This window comes from Thunnus thynnus, chromosome 1, assembly GCF_963924715.1.
Source record: "Thunnus thynnus chromosome 1, fThuThy2.1, whole genome shotgun sequence".
NCBI lineage: Eukaryota > Metazoa > Chordata > Actinopteri > Scombriformes > Scombridae > Thunnus > Thunnus thynnus.
Genome location: NC_089517.1, coordinates 24,889,162 through 24,909,836, shown reverse-complemented (window position 1 = coordinate 24,909,836; position 20,675 = coordinate 24,889,162). Strand labels below are relative to the sequence as shown.

The 20,675-nt window shown below is 41.7% G+C and overlaps 1 protein-coding gene across 4 annotated transcripts in view; it reads left to right on the top strand.

Moving 5' to 3' along the window:
* Positions 1–20,675, top strand: part of ush2a (Usher syndrome 2A (autosomal recessive, mild)) — a 236,830-nt gene that overhangs the window by 204,773 nt on the left and 11,382 nt on the right. For all 4 annotated transcript variants that reach the window (XM_067592610.1, XM_067592634.1, XM_067592617.1 and 1 more), the window contains exons 73-82: positions 1,483–1,700; positions 1,803–1,939; positions 13,915–13,996; positions 14,092–14,237; positions 14,504–14,845; positions 15,137–15,498; positions 15,661–16,030; positions 16,302–16,583; positions 16,721–16,890; positions 18,150–18,480. In XM_067592610.1, the coding sequence (XP_067448711.1) occupies positions 1,483–1,700; positions 1,803–1,939; positions 13,915–13,996; positions 14,092–14,237; positions 14,504–14,845; positions 15,137–15,498; positions 15,661–16,030; positions 16,302–16,583; positions 16,721–16,890; positions 18,150–18,480 (2,440 nt within the window). The remainder of the gene's footprint in view (positions 1–1,482; positions 1,701–1,802; positions 1,940–13,914; positions 13,997–14,091; positions 14,238–14,503; positions 14,846–15,136; positions 15,499–15,660; positions 16,031–16,301; positions 16,584–16,720; positions 16,891–18,149; positions 18,481–20,675) is intronic.

Here is a 20,675-nt window from a genome sequence, read left to right as displayed (position 1 = left end):
TTCTGTGTGTGTGTGTGTGTGTGTGTGTGTGTGTGTGTGTGTGTGTGTGTGTGTGTGTGTGTGTATCTGCGCATGTGTATTAATGCATGCTGAAGGTCGTGGTCTGCTTGTTGACCAAAGAGTGTGTGATCTGTATGCAGGGTCAGACCAGACTAAGCCCTTTAAGTCCTCAGGAAACACAAATTAGCATAGCAGTACACACACACACACACTGACACACCTGGCATGATTAGACTGAGGCAGACAGGGACTTGGATAAAATAGGAAAATCTCTCTTTTTCCCTCTCTCACACACACCAGAAACCCTACATAATCACAGACATAGGAGCTTACCAAGACATCAGGGTGCTTGCATCAGCCAGTGACTTACACATGATGTTAAAAATGTGTTACATCTTTCATGTAGAGGCGGAGGTGTGGCAACATGTCACTCCCAAAGTATTTTGAGTGTCTTTTTGTTAATATAAGTTTTCATCATAATCAACATTTAGTTATAGGAAATCTCTATAGACCTCCATCTGTACCTAAGGGGACTTTAATGTTAAAAAAATGTTCTTCTTCAAATGATAAAAACTTATTTGATAGCATACATTTAACTCATCTTATTACTGAACCTACCAGAGTTACTGAAACATCATCATCTTTGTTAGATTTGATCTCACCTAGATAGGATTATTAAGTCAGGGGTGCTTTCTGATTGTTTCATTTTCATTTTCTGTGTCTGGAAGATAAAGATCCCCCATCTTCCTCCAAAATACATAAGTATGAGGCAGTGTAAAAACATAAATATTGATCACTTTATTCAGAATGTTACTGCAATAGACTAGAATAGGTTTCAGTTGAAACTTTATGTCGAAGACGAATGGAATTTTCTTTTGAGTGAATTTATTAAAGTTGTCGATAAACAAACCCCTTGGAAGACAATGAAAGTTAAAGGTGGACATTTACCATGGATTAGTTCAGAGGGCGTGAGCAAAATATTGAACAACTAGGGATCCAACTGACTGGGAAACATACAAATACTTATAACACTTAGAAATTTCTGACAAAAACAGAACAAAAGACAAAAAACAGGAATGCTAAGTCCAACTATTATAGAAATAGTCTTTCTTAAGATTTTCCTAAATCGTTTTATCCCTATTTCAGTCCGGTTTTTGTTCTAATTTTTCCCCTACTACTGCCCTTGTAAAATTTACCAACAAAGTATTCTCATCCTTAGACAAAGGTCAATTTACAGGTGCTATTTTTATTGATTTAACCAAGGCTTTTGATTTGGTTGACCATTATCTTCTTCTTAATAAACTATACAAAAGATACTTGAGTATACTTTTTTTCTTTGTTTTGAGCACAGTGCAAGAATATTTCGAACATATTGCAATTACACAAAAAGTAAAATGTATAGACTTGAATATACCTTTTTTAATTTGGGTTGTAGGGAATAAAAAATGATCAATGGCTAATCCAAGTGTTTATTTTTTGAAGGCGTCCAGTAGGAACAGAGGAGGAGCTCTTGGTTTTCATCTGGTCCAGTGGGCCACTTGAATTTTTTGATGCAAGCCCCGCCTTGCAATCCTTCAGCTTCTTCCAGTACAGGGTTCGTGCCTACAACTCCAAAGGCTCAGTTCTGAGCCAATGGGCTTCAGCCCAGACCCTGCAGGCAGAACCACAAGATATGTCTCCTCCCACTGTCACACCCACTGGTGAGTTTACAGAGTCACATGAAAATTGGTACGATTAAAATATTATTGTGTTGTATCACTGTAACACTGTAACAGTGTAATAGCGCCACATGCTGTGCACAGGTGGATACTCAGTCCATCTGAAATGGAGTGAACCAAGACAGCCCAACGGACTCATTTCCCATTATAGACTGGTTTACAAGAAACACCAACAGGACCCAACGCTCAACTCAACTGCTGTTACTGCTCTCACTGTGGAGGTAAATACACACACACACAAACACACACACACACATAAATGCACACACACACACAGTGAATGCTGGATAATGGGAGCATGCGTGCATTTATCTGCGAGAACAGTCTCCTCCTTAATCACGTTTGGTTTCTGTTGCTATTCATTGTATCTGGCATCTGGTGGATAAGTTTACTCACACATAGAAAAAACTTGGGATCACAAACTTAAACACATGCAAACACCCCTGTAAATGTCCATGTATAAAATTCCCAAACATTAAAAAATGAATAAAGTGTATAGTTCATATATGTAATATACAGTGTCTGTGTGCATGTGTGTTTATTGTCCTTTGCGGTGCATGTGAAGAAATTTGGACTCTACCTGTGGTGCTGGTACCATCTGTTTGCCAGTAAGGGGCCTGAAGACACACACAAAGACACACACAAAGACACACACACACACACTGGCCCATGGCCTGCTATTCTCCAGGGCCCTTCCCACAATTCCTTGCCACTGTGCCATGCCTGATGCACCAACATAGACAATAACTATGAGCAAGCTCCCTCAAACCGAACACACAGACACCCCCTCACACAAACACATACACATACTTTATATACACATATCGTATACTGTAGCCCATATAGCCATACAAAAAAATTAAAACACAGATGAATACATACTCAAAAACAGACTAACACCTAAAACACGTCTTTGCATACATATAAAACTAACACACTTAGTTAGAGTCATACCTACATTCAGTGCGTATAAATAGGGATTGGTTCACCCAAAGCTGCAATGGGATAATTGCCAACAGTGGCTAGAATCCTCTCTGGACGCCACCACACACCTGTATATGTGAGTTTGTGTGTGTGTGCATTAGTATCTGGAACTCAGTCTTGTATGATGCTACTTAGACGTAGTAGTAATCCATTTTGTATTTTGTTTTAGAATTTATCTATGCATGACAGAAAATGGAAAAGGAGAACAAGAAAGAAAAAGAAACATGATCAAACAAGAGAAACAGGGATTTGAGACAAAGATGACATGGAGGAAAAAATGAAAAGAGGATGGAGGACAAACACACTTAGAAAGAAGAATTTGGCAAAAGACAGTGGGACAGGTTGGTAGAACAAAGAGCAATAGTTAATGGAGAAGGTAAGATGGAAAAAACGAACGAGACCAAGAGTGAGTGAGACTAAAAGGGAAAGTAGAGGGGCAAGAAAAAAACAAGTGAAGGAACAAGAGGGGGTGACAGAGTGATAGATAGGGGAAGGAGGGAGGAGAGCGAAAGGGGGAGAGGAGGAAGAAGTATAGATCTATATTCTGTCCATACGAGTGGCCTCTTCTCCCTCTGTGACCTTTGGCTTGTCACTCATAATTAATACAAGATGTAAATGGAGACCTTTCACCTTCTCATTGATATGGAACACTCTGTGTGTGTGTGTATGTGTGTGTGTGTGTGTATGTGTGTGTGTTTGTGTATGTGCTTGTGTGTGAGAGGCTCATTGACATGGCATAGACTTATTTTGGTGGCGGTCATTTGTCACACAGTTGCCTTCACCACATGCACTCCGTTGTTTAGGAATACACAAAGAAAGTGTAAATGAGTTCAAAGTTCTTGGCAAACTTGAAAAAAGCAACCTTTATAAGAAATTTGTAACATTTGTCTTGATTTTGTGCTGTTAAATGTGTGTCTAGTAATGTACAGCCAAAATTATTATTTGATAAAAACAATTTAATGGTGTTGTTTAGTTAATATTGTTGTTTTTAGCGGCCTTTAACAAACACAAGACAATTGAAAGATGTTCGGCATAGAGAGCAGAGATTACAGCTCAGAAGTCGAAAAAAAGTGTAGGTGGATATTGTGGAGAATTGTTGTTGAACTTTTGAACTATTAAAATCACAAAGGTCTCAAGTTTTAGTAGCAAGTTCTATAGTCGGAAGTGACGTCAGGACTTCTTCTCTTGTCTGCTTTGTCCTCACATTTTCATTATCACCGAGCATTTTCTCCTTCGTTATGTTCATGAAAATGACTTTTAATTTCTTTTCAGCTCAAAATTTCTTAGTTTTTGGATCTATTTTTGCATGTGTGTGTGTTTCTGTGTCCATTTGGTACGTGTGTATTTATGTGTGTATTGATCTCAGGCTGGCTTGGGAACCCTGCTCTGTGCCAGCTTGGCTGATTAATGGGGTCGTCATGGCAATCGGACGGAATGAGGGTACGAAGCGCAGGCGGCCTGCCTCACTAGACCCCTATGCGCCGCCTGGCACACACACACAGTCTCTCTCTCACACACACACACACAAATTTACTCTCCATGCCTTACACCTTTCTGACAGACATGTTAGTCACTCACACAACCCTGTCAGCTTGCCTTTCTTGCATTGTGGTTCCCCTACTTCCTTTTTCCTTCATCTTTCTCTTCATTATTTTCTGTCCTCCTCTTTCTTCCTCTGTTCTCTTTAATGTCTTCCTCTCTGCTGTTTACTCTTTTTCTTTTTCATCCATCCAGCTCCTTTTTGAGGCTCTTTTTTTTAAAGAAAATCATATTTTCTCTCCACTCTTTCTATGTCCCCCCCTACATCCCACTCAGATTCTAGCAAGTGAGGATCATTTTGCTCTCCCCAAATTCTAGGCAAATAAAATCCCATCTTTGTTTCATGCACCTTCCCCTCACCTCATACTTCCCCATGACCCTCTTCTCTCACCCAACTCTCACCCTTTCTTTCTTTTCCCTACTCGTTTTCTACTCACATCCTTCACTACCCTGCAACCCTTCCACCTGTTTCTGCCCATTTTCCCCTCCATCTCAGTCTCTGCTGCCATTTTTCCTTCATTTCTCTCTCTACATCTCCTTCCTCCCTACCCATATATCTTAATTTCCTCAGCTCTTCTCTTCCATCTTGTACCACCATTTTTACCACCTTCTTATTCCTTTTCCACCCTTATCCCTTCTCTACACCTCCCCAGTCTCCCCAATCTCCCTTCCCTTCCTCGCTTCCTTTCTCTCTTCCAGTCACTCCTCCCTCTTCTCCTGCATCTTTCACTGATGTTTAAATCCTGCATTTCTACTACCTTCCTCTTTCTCCCTCTTACTTTTCTGTCCTTTCCTCCCTCCCTTGGCTCTTCCAGATGTTACACTGTGGCCCTTGGGATCACTGGTGAAGGGAGACCATGTGCATACATATGTGTGCTTGTGTGTGCTCGTGTGTTAGGTACTCTACGTGGATACATATGTCTGAATATGGTTGCGTGTGTGCCTGTGTGCATGTATAACATATTTTTGTTTGTGTGTGTATGTGCGTCAGTGTGTGTGTGCGTGTGTGCTGTATTAATACATCCCATTGATCAGAGCAGGACCCCTGACAGTCATCATCCCTGAGAACCATCTGGCCGACGCCTGACGCTCCCTCACCCAAACACAAGCTGACACCCTATTAATCTGCTACCGCCATGCATACATACGTGTGTGTGCGTGCGTGTGTGTTTCTGTGTGTGTGAATGAATGAATCAGTGAGAGCGTGTGGAAGATTGTGTAATGTGTATGTAAGAGTTTCTGTGTGTGTCTACGTGTACGCATGTGCGTGAATGTGCGCGTATGTGTGAGCTCCAAATCCAAACCGTGCACACACATACGAACGTGTACATGCACCACTCCACCATCCGCCAACAACAGCCGGCGCTGAAGGGAGCTGAAGGGTGCTTGGAAATTAAGGTTATTACACAAATTGAGCCATATGGTCTAAATATTTCAGAGCTGAAATTTACTAGGCAATAAAAATGGCCCCTACCTCGGTAATGGTGTAAATTACAGCTTAACCACCAGCGCTAATGATGTCCTTCTGTATGCCCCGTAACCAACCGTACATGAAGGACACATTGTTTAAAAAATATCCCAGGAAAAGCGAGAGAGGGAGAGAGAGAGGGAGAGAAAGGAAAAGGCAAGAAAGAATGGGGATAGAGGGGGGAAGGATGCAGTGAACAGGGGGTAAGAAGGAAGTGAAAGAGGTGAGGGAAGAGGAGAGTTAGGAAAGAAAAGAGAGAGAGATTGATATAGGGAGTGGAGAGAGAGAGAGTGAGAGAGCTAGCAGCATGTTTACAATCTGTTAGTTTACCATTAAGAGCCCGTCAGAGAGTGCAGGGACAGCGAGGGCCAGCCGGCGAATTGTGTCTCAAAGCCAACATGAGGTTTCAGAGAGCGTGTGTGTCAATTGCACAGTCAAAATGTGTGCATTTAGGCATGCGCAGTTGGAAGACGTATATATGTGGACATGTTATCAGAATATGTGATGTGTACATAGGCAGAAATGGTCTGCAGGTGTGTTGAGTGATTAGATAGGAACAAACAAGTAATAGTGTTAAACACATGGTATGAACGCATAGTATGAATACAAATGCATAGTTTGGGAATACTTAAGCATGTTATATGTTGGCACATGTTGCGGACACATGGTATGGTTTGAATATGCTCAGTAAGGACATGATGACATAGAATACAGTTTTCATCCGCTCACAAACAAGGCAACGATGTGAGCATCACCGAAAGGAAAGAGAAGAGCTCAGCAGGCATGGTTTCTGTTTGACACGCAAGTGAGCTTACCTGAAGTACAAAAGGACATCACATTGTTGAAAATAAAAGTTAGCTTTTACCTGATGAAGTGGGTGGCAAATCAGTTCCATGCCAAGTATTTGATTGCCCACAAAGAAAACGTCCTGCCAAGTGCAGGTCATTGTCCGAACAATTCGACACATGCCAGACTTCATCACTTAACGAAAAAGGTTGAATAACTTAAAGAAATAATTCAACATTTTGGTAAATATGCATATTCACTTTCTTGCTGAGAGTTAGATGAGAACATTAAAACCACTGTCATGTCTGTATGGAGATATGAAGCTACAGCTAGCAGCAAGTTAGCTTAGCTTAGCATAAAAACTGGAAGCAGGGGGATAAAACTAGTCTGGCTCTTTCCAAAAGAAACAAACGCACCTACTAGCACCTCTATAGCTCATTAATTAACATATCATGTCTTCTTTGTTTGATAGTTACAAAAACTGAAGTGCAAAAATGTCAAGTTGTAGTTTTACGGGGACTATTTCTTGGCCGGATGCAGTGACTTCCTGGAGTCTCTGCTGGTTGCCTGGTAACCTCACGGTCACCACAAGACTCTCGGCAAGAAATCAAATGTGTAGTTCACTAGATGTCCAACTATTCCCTTTGGATGTATCTCAAATACAGGTCTCAGGGGGACACAAAAAACTGAAAGACTGATGCTATTTGTAAAGCCAATACCTCCATGATCAGAATCATGCAGTCAGAATAAAATTAAAATAAATATCATTAGTGCATTTTATGACATCACTGACTGACATCACTTTTTAATGTCCCCTGAAAAATTCTGTTGTGTTGGACTTACAGGGTCTCTGTATAGTATTTGCTTGTGTTTTCTATATTTGCAGCAGGTCTGTATTTCGCCTATGTGTTGTCAGTGTCAGTTTGGCTGTGTTTTGTCTATGTTTTCTTAAGTTGCAGTCCTTTAAACTCTCTCAGCCACTTTAGTTTTCATGTCATCATCAAAAGCAAAATGTCACGGCTATAGAAATATATTTTTGTCAAGAGATATATGATTTTTCTTTATATACTATAATAGAGAGATATGAAAGAAAATATTCAGTTATCCATACCTAAGAGCATTAAGGATTTTGAGTTTGGAAAACAGCTTTACTCCTTCACTTGTTGATTTTAACCCAGTATCCTCTTTGCATTGCTTAGCCACAGAAGAGTGTGCAGAGATGGAGGGTGGTCAGAGGAATAGGAATGATGAGGCTTCGCCCTTGCTCTCAGTGACACCCTTTAACAAATGAGGGAGACAAAGGAGTGGAGGAGAGAGGTAGAAATGCATAGCTGAGTGCACAGAGGGTGAGGAGAGTGGGATGAGGAGGTTGAGATGGGAGGAGGAGACAGGTGAAGAGAGGAAGGAAGGATTAGAGGAGAGGATAAGGAGACTCAGATGCAGAGTTCATTAGGCCCTCGGCCTATCAGACCCCTTAGTTAGAGGTCTCCAACTCTGATTGGAGGGCTCTCAGCATTCTGCATAAACAGCCAAATAATCAGGCTGCAACACTCCCTCCTCTCCTCACTGCAACCTTTCTCTCCATCTCCTCATCTTTTTCACAACTCCTCCCTCTTTGGCTTCATACTACTCATTCCTCCCTCCATCTCTACATTTCCATCTGGGTTTTCTCTACCTCGGTCTCAAATTACAGTTTTTTATGTTATTCACTCCTACCATCCATCCCTTCCTCTTCTGTCTCCCTCTCACTCTTTCAAGTGATTTTTTTTTTCAAGAGAGTTTTTATTCTCCTACTTCCTCTTCCTCCCTCTCTCTTTCTCTCAATAATGACAGGTTGTGTGTTATTGTGTGTCTGTCGGCGAAGAGGCCGCACCATCTAGTGTAGTGCTCTCCACTTGTCTTAATGGGTGTTTAGTGCCGCAACCACGACATGATGGTCATCACTTTAAAGGAATGCTGAGTATGTGAGTGAGTGCATTTAAGAGAAAGAGAGAGAGAGAAGTGTGTGTGTGTGTGTGTGTGTGTATGTGTGTGTGTGTGTGTGTGTGTGTGTGTGTGTGTGTGTGTGTGTGTGTGTGTGTGTGTGTGTGAAAACTTGTAACTGAACCCTTGTCAAGTGTTTGTTTTGGAAGTGGGCAGTACTTCTGACCATAGTCGGTCTGGAGGAGGCGTTCCCGCCAGCCTCCTTGTCTGATGCAGTCTCACAGTCCAGACATGAATGCAGAGTCTTTGTGTTTGTATTTGGCAATCTGCATGAAGCTGATTGATTGGTGGCAAAGGTATTAAAGATGACAGGGATGCCACAGAAGGATAAATTACTTGTGTCTGCATTTTGGAAGATTAACCCTCCATCGAATTGAGAATTTCAAGACACACCCTACGCACCACATCTAATGCACAGAATGTCTCATTAGTTCAAAGAATAGGCTGTATACCTTTGATTATGGGCTAATACAGCACCATATATTGGCCTCCAGGTTATCCCCAAAACAGTTACATGAAAAATGTTCAGTGCCCCAAAATGAACTCCACATCAGTTTTAATGTACTTTAATGTATCCAAATACTGGAACATGCCAAAACAGAGGTAGAGGATTTTCATGGTATAATATTGGTTCAGCCCTTCATAGTAAATTGAAGGGAACTTTTTTTCCCCCTCTACTTTTGATTTGTGTTTTTTACCAACTAGTCAATAATTAAAACCAGCAGACCTGGTATATTATACATTTTATGAAATATTTTTCATATTGGATTGCCCTACCTGATTAAAAAAAAAAGCAGACACATGCTCGCTCATTTCATTTTCTGGAGATATTTTTGTGGATTTTAAGCACGCCGTCCCTCTCTCACCAGAATTGGTTGTCTGGTCTTTGGCCACATATCACACACACAAACACTCACACACACACACACAAACACACACAGATGCATATGTACACACCAAATATGCTGTTCCTGGGGTTTGGAGCCGCCAAAGCCAATCATGGCTGTCGGTGTGAAGTGGGCATGCCTGTTCCAGACCCCTGCAGTCCCTCTCTACTTCTGTGCTGGCCACAGACAAAACACATGCCTAATGGCACTCTGTGTGTGTGTGTGTGTGTGTGTGTGTGTGTGTGTGTGTGTGTGTGTGTGTCGCATGAACGTCTGTATGTGTCAGGGTTTGTCTAACGCACACTGACTAGCAGGGACACCCATGCAGGGCATTTACAAACAGACACAGGGCAATTGTTCCAGCAGCATTGAATTAGGCATGCACACATAAATACATACACACACACACACACACAAACTTGGCTTGCGAGCTTGGCATGGGGCACGAGAGAGCAGCGTGTGGTGCTCTGGCTCACCTCAGAAACCTCCGAAAACAATTACTGCTCTCACAGCGCTGGTCAGGGCACAGCTTGTACTAATAGACTGGACTACAGGGTTGAATTGAATTGAATTGAATTGAGCTGAATTGAATTGAATTGAATTGAGCTGAATTGGACTGAATTGAAGTGAGCTGAATTGAATTGAATCACATCTGATCATAGCATGTTTTACTAGACTCTGAAGATACATAATGTAAGAAAAGGTGAAACAGCAGGGTGCTTTATTATCTCTCCAGGACTTAATATGACAGAGCAGAGAGGGCTGAGAAGGCCTGTGGAGAGAAACATCCCTGAGGCAGACCAGTTGGACCCCATTCACCTATCATTAGACATGGGTCTTTCATGTATGTTCTTAGGCAGTCGCTTTACTTTTACCTATGTGTGTGCGTGTGTGCGTCTGTGTGTGTGTGTGTGTGTGTGTGTGTGTGTGTGTGAGAGAGAGAGTGAGACACAAAGAGAGAGAAAGAGTGTGTGTGTGTGTGTGTGTGTGTGTGTGTGTGTGTGTGTGTGTGTGTGTGTGTGTGTGTGTGTAGCCATATGCTAATGTTGGTCCGTCTCTCTGTCTCTCTGCGGGGCCCAGTGCTGGGGCCTTTGTGAGATAATCAGCATAATTCTTTTGACAAATACACATGGTTATTCTTAATTAGTATCACACACTGTCCCCCCGGCCGCACCATGCCTCTCCACCTGAATATCACACACACACAGATGTGCACACACTCACATTTCTGGGGACAAATGAGTACAAAACAAGATCCTTGCAGATGTTGGCCTGTTAGGATACATGCAGATGCTTACGCATACAAGCATTTATAGGGATACCGTGCACAAGGCTCAAGAAACACACACGCACACTGACCCTCTTATATAGGCAACACAGACAGAAACACACACTGTCCAGAGGACCCCTGCTGTAGCTCAGCTCACACACCAAAGAGAAGACAGATTGAAGAAATAAAAGATTGAATAGATTGCTTCCTTGCCCTGGATGCTAACTTGTGTTGAACCATGTAAGATCTGAGGACTCTTTAATGTATAAATTAGTAAGACCTCATCTTGTCTCTTCTCTTCATTCCCTATCATTGTCTGCTTTACTCTCTCTGTCTTGTTTACACTTTCTCCCCTCCATATCTCTGCAAATCTCTCTTGTTCTCTCTCCCCCCCCCACCCTCCCCCCTCCCTCTTGACTTCGTGCTCTCTTCTCTGTTCTTTTGCATTTGGCATGATTAACTACTGACTTTGATCATTCTCACACACATGCACATGCTCGAGCACATTGATTTTTAGGTTGACTCTAACCTTTTCCTTTCATATCTTACGTTGTTGCTGTTCATGTGGTCTTCATAGGTTGGCCTTTTTTTTTCAAAATAGGCTTAACAGAAAAATACCATTTATCAATAGCAGTTTTTTAGCCCTTTAGCCCGGAAATTGGTATGAATTGATATGTATTCAAATTAAAAAACAACCATTTAATAACTAACTGTTTAATCAAGGTCAGATGCTCAAAGTACACATGTCCTGTAGTACACATGACAGAAGTTAGGGCACTTTTCGCACAGAGCAGGTCTAGACCATACTCTTAAATTTACAGAGACCCAACATTCCTCCATGAGCAAGCACTTGGCGACAGCGGCAAGGAAAAATATAGGATACTGTTAATTTCTTAAAGTGTTTGTTTTGTCTGTGCACATGTGTATGTATGAGAGAGAAATAGTTATTGAGGGAGCTGTTAATGCAATGTAATAGTAGTGTGTTTCAGTGTTACACCATTTGATTACTGCCTGTCTGTGAGCATGTGTGTATGTGCAGTTAGCAGGCTGATGTGGTGAATTTCATATTGCTTGATTGTTGGGTATTTGTGTGTGTGTGCGCGCACGTGCGTGCATGTGTGTGTGATGTAGCGAGGAGGCTGTTAATGTGGTGTGTTTCAGTGATAAAGTGTTTGAATGTATTGCCATCTAGAGGCGTGTAGCAGAGTCTCCATGCTCCTATAAAAGCTGCCAGCGCCAGATGCTGCTATTGACAATGTGCATATGTTAACCGCTTTATAGGCCACATGCCTCACATATTTCACTGGCTTTTAAGGTAGAGAGATCTCTCATTCTCGCTCACTTAATCTGTCTCTCCCTTTTGTAACATCTATCTTTTTTTCTCTCCCACTTTAGCTTTCTCTCTTTTTTACCCATTCACTTAATCTTTCCCTGTCTTACTCTTTCTCACACACTCCCCTCTTCCTCTCTTTGTCTCTCCTTTTTTTATTTCCTTCATCAGTTTTCCTCGCTCACCTTTTACTTTTTTCTGTCCCTCTTTTCTAATTCTCTGTCCTCTATCTTATTAGTTATATATACTTCATTTCATTCCGATCCCTTCTTTTTTTTTTGGTCTTTATTCCTCCCTCCCTCCACCCCTTTCTCTCTATCTTTCTCCACCCCATGTCCCTCTTTTTCACGTCCCTCCCTCCCTCTCTCCACTGAGAAGTGCTGTGATTTGCAGGAGGATTTAGCTTGTGTCTAGGTGTCTAGGGGCTTATTAATCCTATTTTACTGTGGATGAAAAACACGTTGGCTCCCAGACATGAAAACTGTGAATACATGCATTCTGGTTGTTGTTCAGACAGTTCATCCTTGGTGCCACGCTACGGTGATTTGTCAGGGTTTTCATTTGATTCAGTTTGAATTGGAGCCTTTTTGATCCTCTAGCCGCTGCATTGAAGTGGGTTACCAGTTAATCTCTTTACATATGCTTGCTTATGTGAGAGCATACAGTCCTGAACAGACAATTAATAAAAAATGCAGACTCAACACATGAAAAAAATATAGCCTCATTTGTTGTACATTCACATAAATGTGTTCACTCACACACACACACAGAAGTTGGTTAATAATAATAATAATAATGATAAAACTTTTTTTTATTTATATAGCACCTTTCATGCAGGGGATGTAGCTCAAAGTGCTTTACAATGAAGTGAAGAAACAAGAGAATAAATAAAAACAGGCAAATTAAAACAAGTGAAAATAATGTGCAATAAAAGGAAGGCATAAGAACAATAAAATATGTAAAAAAAAAAATAAGAATAAAACAAAGAGAGTGACAGTTAAAAGCAATGTTGAATAAATAAGTTTTCAATTGTTGTTCACAGAGCTTACATCCCTTGGGCAGGGAATTCCATAGTTTTGGTGCATAGTTTTTGGTGCTTTAAAGCTCTCAGTCATAAACAAACAAACAAACAGGCAATGCTACATCCTGGAGCCTGCTGCTCCCTAACTACCATGTCATCACATGCCAGGGCCTTTTGAAACAACAGTGTGTCTCTTATCAATTAGTAAATGGTGTTCCCACTGTATCACACACATACACACTGTCCCTGTGTCTGCCAGGGTGCTGGGCTGGGTCCCACTGCCTAAAGCTACTGGCAGACTCACTGTGCCTGCGTCTCTGTGTGTTTGTATATGTGTGTGCGTACGTGTGTGTGTGTGTGTGTGTGTGTGTGTGTGTGATTGTGATATGAAAGGGTGCATGTGTGACATAAACACTCAATCTGCAAGCTTTGAATTCACCCATAAGGGACGGCAGTTTGCCTGCCAGTCTTTCTCTGTCTCTGCCACTTCTCTGGTGTCTACTTACTTTGCCATGGCAGAGCCAGTATGTTGAAATGTTGATATCACAAATCCCATGTCATGTCATCTTAGCTTGCCATTGTTTCAATGTTCCTTTTCATTTCCCATTTTAATGAGTAACGTACAGTTTTATATTCATCAATGGTTTGTTTGTCTAACTAATTTCCTCTTGCTCCCTTCTCTTGCTGTGTTATACTGTACGACCCTCTTCCCTGTGTCCCTTTCCACCATCTTTCTTTTTTCTTTTAACTCCTGCCTAATCATTTCCCCTCTTTTCTCTTCCCTATCTCCTCCTTCCCACAACCATCTCCCTTTTATCTCTCTCCCCTACTTTCTCACACATTTTCCTGTTTCCTTTTCCTACTTCTCTGCACTCGTACTCATTCAATCTCTCTATATATCATTTATTGGTCTCTCTTTATTTCTCAGGGTTCAGTCCTAGAAGCAACAGTCTACGGTCTTGAGCCTTACAGTGAGTATAGTCTACGAGTGGAAGCTGTAAATGAAGCAGGTGGGTTGATTATGATCAGTATCTCATATAAAATATGCTGGATAATTGCTGTCTGCACAAACCACTGAATGTCTAGATGTTTTGTAACTCTTCAGGCAGTGTGTCCAGTCCATGGGCAGGCACTAGGACCCTGGAGGCTTCTCCTGCTGGACTGGCTAACTTTACAGTGGAGCAGAGAGAGCAGGGGAGGTCGTTACTACTAAGCTGGGATCAGCCAAGTGTTCCAAATGGAGTCATCATGGTACATACAATACACACAACAAGGAAGAGCAGATAGATACCAACAGTATACATAGACACACTCTCTAAAGCCCAAGTACGCTCATAAGTGCAAATACACACTACAAAAAACAATCAATTCTCCCATGTAATTGAATTTAGCAACTCTTTTGTTCATCAGTCCACATACTTAACATGCATTCTGAGCCAAAACTACTTGCACAGCAATAGGCCTGCACCTGATGTCAAGCAAACGCACATTGCCCCATACTTGTTCCTCTTTTCCAGATGTATAACTTGTACAGTGAGGGGAACCTGGAGTTCAGCGGGCTATCACGCAACTTCCTGTTTCGTCGTTTGGAGCCATGGACCACTTATACTTTGATTCTTGAAGCTTGTACCTCAGCAGGCTGCACACGCACCCCTCCTCAACATGTCACCACTGCTGCAGCTCCACCTGCTTCACAGCCCCCTCCCAAGCCGACCCTCATTGGTCCAGACCATGTGTCACTTACCTGGGGACCTCCCACCCAGCCAAACGGGCCAATCAGAGAGTATTTCTTACTTGGGAGAAGTCTTGAGGAGGTGGGGAGGGGAAAAAGTAATGAAGAGGATGCTGAAAGAGAAAAAGTATGTGAAACTGAAGACACAATCAAGAAATAAGCAGCCATTCCTAAATTAATGGTCATTGTGCCTATTTGGCAGATAGCCTGATATACATGAAAAAAGTGGGGTTTTTTGTCTTGGCTTCTTTCTACTCTTGTCATGCTAACTAATATATCTATATGTAAAAATACAATAAATTTTACCAGGCTCTGTATGGCTTGGTTTTAATCTTAGTAGGAATTATCAAATGAAAATCGTGTCACAAATGTGTCATTTACAACATCACCCTCAACAATCCACCACTGTCTCCAACAGGTGCTGTTCCAAGAAACATCCCCACAACAAACTGACACTTTCTCCTACACAGTGACTGGTCTGCGTCCCTGGACTCAGTACGAGTTCAGTATCCGTACTCACAACCTTGCTGGCCACACCCGCAGCCCCTGGGTGACCGTAACAACAAGACAGGCCCCGCCTCGTGGCCTAGTGTCTCCAACTCTGAGTCACCTCAAAGGCAGACCTAGTGAAGTGTTGGTGTCCTGGACTCCTCCTCTGGAGCCCAACGGGGTACTTCAGTCCTACAGGATTCAAAGAAACAATATCAGTTTCTCATTTAGTTTTGACCCTACTGTCCTCAATTACACTGATGAAGATCTCCTGCCTTTTTCAACATATAGGTATTGCTTGCCTTCAAACATACTGTTTTGTAGTCTAAAATGAGCTAACCTGAATGCTTCCTTGTGGGAACTCAAAGTTACTGCCACAAAGTAATGAATAATATTTAATAAAAAAATATTGAACTTTCATAAACTCTCATTCTATTCTGTTCTTTTCCACAGCTACGCAATCATAGCATGTACGTCTGAGGGATGTATCACCAGCCCTTATACAAACATTACAACCTTAGAGGCTCCCCCTGCAACAGTGGAAGCTCCCACAGTGGACACCATCACATCCAATAGTATAAACATTTCTTGGAGGAAGCCACTGACACAGAACGGGGAGGTGACAGAATATGTGCTGAAACTGAACAGCCAAGAGGCTTATCGTGGAAGAAACCTCAATACAGAGCTGTCAGACCTGCAGCCTCACACATCATATCAGCTGGTCCTGCTGGCTTGTACCAGTGGTGGGTGCACTACCAGTGCAACAATGTCCACTGTAACTGAGGAGGCTCCTCCGACTGACCTATCTGCCCCGACTCTGAAGGTGTGTTTGACTTTAAATCAAACCTTAGTTACTCTGTGTGCAGTATGTGAATCTGCAGATATCCATCCAGAATGAATCAAGGGAAACTAGACTTAGTGCTGAAGATATTTTGCATACAAAAGGCTAATTTTAATTTCACCTCTGTACAAGTTTGCAAAACATCTTCGACTGTCATTATTCAGAGTAATGTACAATATTTGCAGCAGTAAAATAATCAGTAGAATCATTTAATGTCAGTTATATGAAATGACCTTTGACCTTTCCTCTGAAGGTCACCGGCCCAGAGTCAGTGGAGGTTAGCTGGGGACCACCAGAGCATCCTAATGGCATCATCACAGGGTATGAACTCCGCAGAGATGGTGAAGTTATCTATGTCGGCACTGAGACTCATTACCACGACTTTACACTTTTGCCAAGTGTGGAATACAGTTACTTTGTCAGCGCCAACAACAGCAGAGGGACAGTGAGCAGCACAGCAGCCACAGCAAAGACTCAACCATCAGCTCCTTCTGGTGTCGGTCTCCCCACTTTATCACCTCTGGGACCCAGCCAGGTCGATCTTTTATGTATTAATTATATATAAGAAACAGCTGAATCATGATATAACTAAACTTGAGGTGTTTGCAAAATTACCAAACTGCCTGTTAAAGTTCAAAAGTTTTCAATGCTGGGTGTTCTTTGCCTTTACAGGTGAAAGTGGAGTGGAGCGCTCCTGCCCGTCCTAATGGAGACATTGTTAGTTACACTGTGTATCAGCGAGATCCAGTCCAGCTCAGATTGACCACCTCTGTGTACACTCCAGAGGACAGTGCCTTCTCTGAGCGACACACCACCCTGCAGGGCCTGGCTCCTTACCGCAGGTCATTCAAAGCAGATCTCCACCACAGTAAACTTTTTATGGTGTTTTTATGGTGAAAAATATGTTTTTATGGATGCACTGTATGTATTTATATATAGGTAAAAGGCAGGTACATATATAGATTTTGTAATTTAAGAGAAAAGCTTAACAATACAGTTCCCTATTTTCCTTTGTGGTCAATTTTGTAATGAAGGGAAATATGGGGAGGAATGTAAGATAACAATGCGAGTTAGAATGGGAACAGAGTGCCATCTCTTGGTAACTGAAAACATTGTGCTAGATGTTTTACAAACCAGCACAACCCAGGGACTGTCATACCACAGGTCAGTTAATAGCAGAGCAAGGTTCACTTCACTCTCTTTTCAGCTAATTAAGACAATCAATCAGTGCAGTCTTTCATAATGGATAATAACATTATACATATCTTTTAAAAGGATTGAACTGAAAGGGAACTTACAAAAACTGATGTAAAATCGCCTCATCGTGCAGTTTGTACTCTGAAATGCAACAACAAATTCTTTGTCAGGAGACATCTAAGCATTTATGAAATAAGTCAAAGGCTGCATCTATGAAGCCTCAGTATAGTAATGCATTTGTCAAAATGCAAATATCTTGATTTGGTGAAAAATAACCATTCAAACAGGCTGTGAAAAAGACAACATCAAGACTGTGGTGGTTCAAAGCAAGAAATAGAGAAAAAGAAAAATAGAAAAAAAGAAAAGGGAGTCAACTTTTAAGCAGAGCAATATATCTATCACTCTCTTTCTTTCAGACAGTAGCATAGACCAGCAACTTTATGTGTGTGCTTGAGTGTGAGGGTGCATATGTACAGCTGTGTGTGTGTGTCTTTGTGTGTATGTGGTGATAAGATTAAGATAATAAAAGCAAAGGGAGCGATAAAAGATTGTTTAACCCATTTTCATCTCATTCTCACCCTTTTGCAGTTTCTGAATCATGCTTTGTTTTGTATTTGTTGCACCTAATTTAGGCTGTTGTAAAAGTTTCAAGAGGAAGCCGCTCAGGTCATTATCTAAACACTACCCCATTGTTTGCTTATTTGCACATTATCTGGTTAAGTGTCAGCAGATGTTCTCCAGGTTACATCTTGTAGTGAAAACTGAGCTCAGGATGTCTCTTTCTATTGATGTCAGACATGTTTGAAGTATCTTAAGCATGTAGTTTTTCCCATGATTGTCTCTTAAACAATATACAAACATCACTGATTACTGCATTTAGAAATATGTGCCTCTGTGTGTGCAGGTATGAGGTGAGGGTGGAGGCTTGCACAGCGCTGGGCTGCTCCTCCAGTGACTGGTCATCTATACTCACTCTGGAGGCTCCCCCTGCTGGACAGACAGCGCCACTGTTAGACCTTCAGCCTGACACCCACACCAGCCTACAGACCACCTTCCTACTCACCTGGTCCCCTCCAGCTCAGCCAAATGGTAGAATCCTGCATTATGAGGTGTACCGCAGACTGGACCACACCACTGATACTCACAGAAGTGATGCAGCAACACCTGTCTGCAGGAATGTCTCCACTACTTGCAAAGATGAAGGACTCCTTCCGTATACTGTATATCAGTACCAGGTATAATGCTCTGCGCGTTTTGATGTGTGTGTCTGTCATTCTAAAAAACAACTGTAATATCATGGAGGTAATGTTTTGGCAAGAAATACTGTAAAATAAAAACTGTAGAATTGCGATACTAGAAATAATATCAGAACAGTAAACAGAAAAAGTGCAAACGGCTTCACCATATGCAGCAATATTATAACTAAAAACACTGTTTACCTGAATAACAACGTTTATGTTTTTGTCCTCTGTATTGGACGTGGAACCAGAATTAAATGTTTTATTGTGATTTATGAACCTCATTTTGAGATGAGATCTGATGTGACTGACACATTAGGGGATGTAGCCTGTTTTCAAAATGAAATGTTTTCCAAAAGTCCAGTCACACACATACACACACACACACACACACGGATTATACACACGCTTCAACTGAGAGTCATCCCTACATGCCAACATACACAGACATACACACACACTAACACAAAGTAATCAGACAGGTGTTAAATAGTGCAGTCCATATTCATGCTGTTGTGCTGTGTGTTGATACGCTAATTGACAGGCTAGCCCTTTGGAAGCAACAATAACATTAGCATTCCTGCCTGTCAGTCGTACGAGCCGAGGCCAGAGAACCTGTGTAATTGATTGAGTTTGCCTGATTGTGGTGCCGTCTTTATTTATGAGGGTCCTAATTTATGACAGGAGGAGGGAGGGAGGGAGGAGCTTTGGGAGATGACGAGCGGGCAACAGAGCCATTAATCACTGGGCCCTCAGAGCACCCCACTTCCTGATTACCAGCCAGCCAATCGAATTAACTGTTAGCCCCCTTGGTAACAGAGCTTGTATTGGAAAGACCTTTTAATGGTGACCGCTACACGTCCCCTGAGGATTCTCCAATGGGGGATTGGGGTACGTGGACAAGGTGGTGGTATGTGTGTACTCCTCGTGTTTGTGTGTGCATGTAAACACGTGTATGTGTCAGAGACAGAGAATTAAGTGATGGTATAAATTTTTATTCTCCTTGCTGTTTCACTTCATTTTTAAGCTCTGAGTTATATTTTCTCATCTATCAGACTGTCCAGCTATCGATGTAGCAGTCGATCCACTTACTCACCTGCCTCTCTTTCTACCTAACTGGCTTTATTTTTATTTAGCTGTTAATCTGCCTACGCACTGCCTCTCATTCTTTCTCTCTCCATGTTTCAGGCATACACAAGGACGATAAGTCAGTTCAGTTTAGCACACCACAGTGCAGAGAGAGAAATCATATTAGGCTAATTACACTGGGTCATAAGCTACTATTGACAGCTTTATGCTTGGTTTTAATTACTGCCCACTTTCACACAACTTAGCCCCTTCACCCCAAGTAGATGCACCCGCCAAGTAGCTCTGTTGGCCTATCGGAGCGCTTAAATCGGGTCCGCAGTCCAACCATCCAATAAAAAGGCTTGAATACTGTCTGGAAGTTTCCTGAAGTCGTTTGTTGCCATGGCGGCTCATTTGCTGCCATGGCAGCTAACAGGGTATATTTTTATTTTGTGTCTAATAAGCCAAATCATGGCCCAATAGGAGAAGAGAGGACAAGAGAGGAGTGAAAGCAGTAAAAAGTCTGTAGATGATATAAGGACGAAGAGATGAGTTCTACCTTTTAGCACTGGATCAAGGGCAAGGTGATCTAGGCTGGCTTTAGCTTTGAACTTTTTCTCTGTCCTGTCTATGTGGCACAAACTTTTTAATCAAGTCCAAAGCCTTGCGTCACGTTTAGGCTTGAACACTGTTGCTACCGTGGGAAGAACATGGTTGTTGCTGGGTAGAAATACTTTATTGCAAGTTATAATTTTGTATGATGGCAGTAGCAAATTAAATTGAAACCCTTTAAAGCAAGAAGTCATAATTCCAATGCATTAACTTCATATGTAAGAGAAACTTTTTTTCTGCAGCCTGTTAAAGTAGCCATTTCATATCCTTCCTAATGGCTCTGTTCCATTAATATGGTGCTGCAAGTGTCGTTACACTAACAGCAAGTTTGTTGATCATAGGTTGACAATGTAACAATAAAAGTTACAACCAAGACACGAGTGATGTAATTACAGAACTGATTGATAACATACAGACACATCTGTTGGAAAGTTTTGAATGCATGAATCACCTCCACTATGTGCTATTTATATCATAGCAATAGTATTTGCTTTTGTAAAGTTAGTTATAAT